At 43.3% G+C, this 4,750-nt stretch overlaps 1 protein-coding gene across 1 annotated transcript; it reads left to right on the top strand.

Moving 5' to 3' along the window:
- The first annotated feature begins 1,735 nt into the window (after positions 1–1,735).
- Positions 1,736–3,681, top strand: LOC137335916 (probable G-protein coupled receptor 139). The gene is made up of 2 exons (XM_068001432.1): positions 1,736–1,787; positions 2,780–3,681. Exons 1-2 carry the CDS (start codon positions 1,736–1,738, stop codon positions 3,679–3,681), a joined length of 954 nt encoding a protein of 317 aa, XP_067857533.1.
- The last annotated feature ends 1,069 nt before the right edge of the window (positions 3,682–4,750 follow it).

Below are 4,750 nucleotides of genomic sequence, written 5' to 3'. Positions count from 1 at the left end.
CAGAATGTATAGGGTTCTGTCAGCGTGAATCAATATATAAAGGAGTACAACGGGCGATAGACATTCAGGGAATTCCCAGAATGTGTCAGTATTTACCGGAGTCTGTTGTAGTGGGTTACTATATAAAGGGGTATTAAGGGTTGTAGGTATACAGGGACCCCCCCCCCCACCACCACCACACCCCTATATTGTGTCCGTATGTACGTGGATCTGTGAGAGCGGGTTAACATATAAATGGTTAACAAGGACTGTAGACACTCAGGGAGTACCCATATTGTGTCAGTATGTACAGGGTTCTGTGAGAGTGAATGGATACTTACAGCGGCACCAGGGATTATAGATATTCAAGATGTACCCAGACAATGTCAGTATTTAAAGGAGTTTGTGGAAGTCATTTAATATTTGCAGGGATGCCAGGGATTGTAGACTATCAAGCTGCACCCAGACAATATCAGTATTTACAGGGACCTGTGAGTGTGAATTAATATATAAAGGAGTACTAAGGGCTCTATTTATACAGGGAGACCCTGTATTGTGTCCATATGTACGCGGATCTGTGAGAGTGAGTTAATATATAAAGAGGTACTAAGGGCTGTCGACATTCAGGGAGTCGCCAAACTCTGTCAGAATGTATAGGGGTCTGTCAGAGTGAGTAGATATTTACAGGGGTACCAGGGACTGTAGACATTCAAGATGTACCCAGATTATGTCAGCATTTATTGGGGTCTGTGGGAGTGATTCAATATTTACAGGCATACTAGACAGCAAACATATCTATACAGTCCACAGATTGTGTCAGGAATCGCAGTCACCGACCAATATTTTTCGAAGTATCCAGAGCATTTATCATTGTCTGTAGCAATATTTGCAGGGCAATCCATAGATTATGCGAATATTTACAGTGGAATCCAAAGAGAGTGCCATTTTTTGCAAGTAGATCCAGAGACTGTACCAATATTTACAAGAGTGGCCATAGGCTTGCCGATATTGACAGGGTATCGAGAGATTTTACCAATATTCACGGGATGGTCTCCAAACTGACTGGTAAAATGGTTCAGTTTCCATCTCAGTGTGAGCCCAACCCTTGTGAATTGGTTAGAAACTCTCTGAAACTAAAGGATTTCACTCAGAAATACTCTGCAATATGTAAATGAAGCTGCTCTCGCTTCACATCCGTGCTGTCAGACTGCGGGTCTCATAGTTTCGGTTCTTTCAAACATTTATTAAAATAATATACTGGGCTTTGGGCTTTCCATCGGTGTAATATTTGGTTAAATAAATGTTGTGATATAAACATTGTTGGATTTAAAGTTATTAACTGAATCTGTTTGTTCAACGACTGTAATTAATATCAGTCTCCATGGACCCTGATTGTGTCACTGAAGTGTTTCTCTCTGCTATAAATAATCGACTACTTTCAACGTGTTCTCCCATAGTGTCAGTTGGAGCATCACCTCCGGCACTAACAGAGATCAGCGGCTCTACAGAGAGGGAAAGAATAAATCGGAATCTGAGAGCAATAGATTGGAATGTTACAACAATGGATCAGAATTTTAGAACAATAGTTTGGAATGTTACAACAATGGATCAGAATTTTAGAACAATAGATTGGAATGTTACAACAATGGGTCGGAATCTGAGAAGAATAGATTGGTCCAGTCCATTCTGGGTTTTTCAATATCTGCATGACGATTTTGATTCAATATCAATAGAGTGGTGGATAATTTATGCGCTTATGGGGATAAAAGTAATTTATTATCCTCTCCTTGTTGTTGTTGGTGTTCCTGGTAAGTCTCTGTATCCAGTTATTAATTCTATGAACCATTTTTCACTTTATTACTGTTCTTGTCATTCCCTGTCCAACACTCGCTGCTGTTGGTGCTCCTGGTAAGCATCTATATCTAGCTTAAAATTTAGAGGGGGTACCCGCGATGGGAGAGATATTGATAGGGGAAACAAGAGTGGGAAATATATTCACGCAGGTTTTCTGAATGTGAGATTTAAGTTCCAATGTGTCCTTGGGATGTGTCAGTATTTACAGGGGATCCAGAGATGGTATTAATATTTACAGGGGATCCAGTGAAGGCACGAATATTTACAGGAGATACAGAGATAGTACAAATATTTACAGGGGATCCAGAGATGATGCTAATATTTACAGGGGAACCAGAGGCGGCGCTAATATCTACAGGGAACCCATAGATGGTACTAATATTTACAGAATGATATAGAGAATATATTCATATTTACTGGCAATGCAGAGTCAGAACTAATATTTACAGTTGATCCAGAGGCAGTAATAATAAATTAGACTGGAATCAAGATATAGTACTAATATTTACAGGGGATCCGGAGATGGTACTAATATTTAAAGCGGATCAAGAGACAGTACCATTATTTACAGGGGATCCAGAGATTGTGATAATTTTAACAGGAGATCCAGAGACGCTACTATTATTTACAGAGGATCGAGAAATGGTACTAATATTTACAGGAATCCAGAGACGGTATTAATATTTACAGGTACCCATAGACGGTACTAATATTTACTGGGGATCCAGAGATGACACTAATATTTACAGGAATCCAGAGACGGTACTAATATTTACAGGTACCCATAGATGGTACCAATATTTACAGGAGGTCCAGAGATGACACTAATATTTACAGGAATCCAGGGACGGTACTAATATTTACAGGGCGTCAAGAGAAGGCACTAATATTTACAGGGTGTCCAAGCCTGATGAATAATTTCCTGGTTTATTTCTCTTCCTTACAGTTAACTTATTGACGATTCTGATCATGTCTCGGGGAAAGTGTGGTCTCTCCAAATGTGTCACTTGCTACCTGGTGGCGATGGCAATGGCGGATCTACTGGTCGTTATCACCGACCTGATACTCAGGCAGATTCCGATTGCTTATATGTTTCACTTTCAATTCGTGAAACGGTCCATTCCCGTGTGTAATATCCACGCCGTCCTGCTTTTCGCAGCCACAGACTGTTCTGTCTGGTTCACCGTCACTTTCACCTTTGATCGATTTGTGGCCATTTGTTGCCAAAAGCTGAAAACTAAATATTGCACGAAGAGAACGGCGGCTGTGGTTCTGGGAACAGTGACTGTGCTGAGCTGTTTGAAGAATACTTTCTGGTACTTTATGTTCACGGGTCGGTATATGCTTGTCAATGAACCCTGGTTTTGTGATGTAACACTCAATTTTCTGTATTCACGTGTGTGGGCAGCAATCGAACTCCTTTATTATATCCTCACCCCGGGGGTCCCTTTTGTTCTGATTCTACTGCTCAATGCCTTAACCGTCAGGCACATCTTAGTGGCCAGCAGAGCCCGCAGGAGATTCCGAGGCAACAGCAGTGGGGAGAATCCCAGAGACCCAGAGATGGAGAACCGAAGGAAGTCCATCATTTTACTGTTTGTTATCTCAGGAAACTTTATACTGTTATGGGCGCTGTATATGGTGTTTTCTATATGCAACCGGATATATTATTTAGGGTATTATTCTGTATATCTACATGGTTTTGTACAAGAAATAGGATTGATGCTCCAGCTCCTGAGTTGCAGCACAAACACTTGTATTTATGCCGTGACACAAACTAAATTCAGAGAGCAGTTGAAGAATGTGGTGAAATATCCCTTTATTGTGATTGTTAAATTCATTAAATAACTGGAAGATCTGAAGACTTTCCAACACCAGAGTCAGTGTTGTGTGATACGGTGTCTGATTCTCTCTCCACCAGGCCGGGGCGCTGCAAACACTGCGTATTCTGCAACCACTGAAACCTTTATAAACTGAGGCTATTGATCAAGCAATGGACAGCGTTTCTCAAAGTTTACATCTCACGCAAGTACAAGTTGTAAAATAACACGTGGCTACTGATTGCACTAATGAGATACCATATCGGAGAAATTAAAAGGTAATAAAATAAACAACAATACAAGGTGCCGGTAAACAAATTGTTAATGGCGCGGGAGGTAGAGGAGATCCCTGGAGAGTAGGTGCCGGTGACCAGTGTGTTAATAGTGCTGGAGGTAGAGGAGATCCCGGGGCCGTAGGAGCCTGTGACCAGTGTGTTAATGGGGCTGGTGGTAGAGGAGATCCAGGGACTGCAGGTGCCGTTGACGAGTGTGTTAAAGGGACAGGAGGTAGAGGAGATCCCGGGACAGTAGGTGCCTGGACCAGTGTGTTAATGGTGCGGGAGGTAGAGGAGATCCAGGGATTATAGGTGTCTGGACCAGTTTGTTAATGGGGCGGGAGGTAGAGGAAATCCTGGGAATGTAGGTGCCGGTAAACAGAATGTTAATGGCGCCAGAGGAAGAGGAGATCCAGGGAGAGTAGTTGCCGGTGACCAGTGTGTTAATGGGGCGGGAGGTAGTGGAGATCCGGGGACTGTAGGTGCCGGTGACCTGTGTGTTAATAATGCGGGAGGTAGAGGAGATCCCGGGGCTGTAGTTGCCGGTGACCAGTGTTTTAATGGGGCGGGAGGTAGAGGAGATCCGGGGACTGCAGGTGCCTGGACCAGTGCGTTAATGGGGCGGGAGGGAGAGGAGATCCTTGGGCTGTAGGTGCCGGTGACCGGTGTGTTAATGGAGCGGGAGATAGAGGAGATCCAGTGACTGCAGGTGCCGGTGATGAGTCTGTTAAAGGGGCAGGAGGTGGAGGAGATCCCGGGACAGTAGGTGCCTAGAAGAGTGTGTTAATGGGGCGGGAGGTAGAGGAGATCCCAATACAGTAG

This window comes from Heptranchias perlo, chromosome 20 (genome assembly GCF_035084215.1).
Source record: "Heptranchias perlo isolate sHepPer1 chromosome 20, sHepPer1.hap1, whole genome shotgun sequence".
Taxonomy (NCBI): domain Eukaryota; kingdom Metazoa; phylum Chordata; class Chondrichthyes; order Hexanchiformes; family Hexanchidae; genus Heptranchias; species Heptranchias perlo.
Note: the sequence above shows the minus strand (reverse complement) of the source record. Positions and strands in the feature narration are given on the sequence as shown.

Excerpts from the sequence above, each read along its gene's own strand:
- LOC137335916 (XM_068001432.1), top strand. The coding sequence starts at position 1,736 with ATGGGGATAAAAGTAATTTATTATCCTCTCCTTGTTGTTGTTGGTGTT. Across the intron at positions 1,788-2,779 it reads TGTTGTTGTTGGTGTTCCTG|TTAACTTATTGACGATTCTG; the intron begins GTAAGTCTCTGT and ends TCTTCCTTACAG.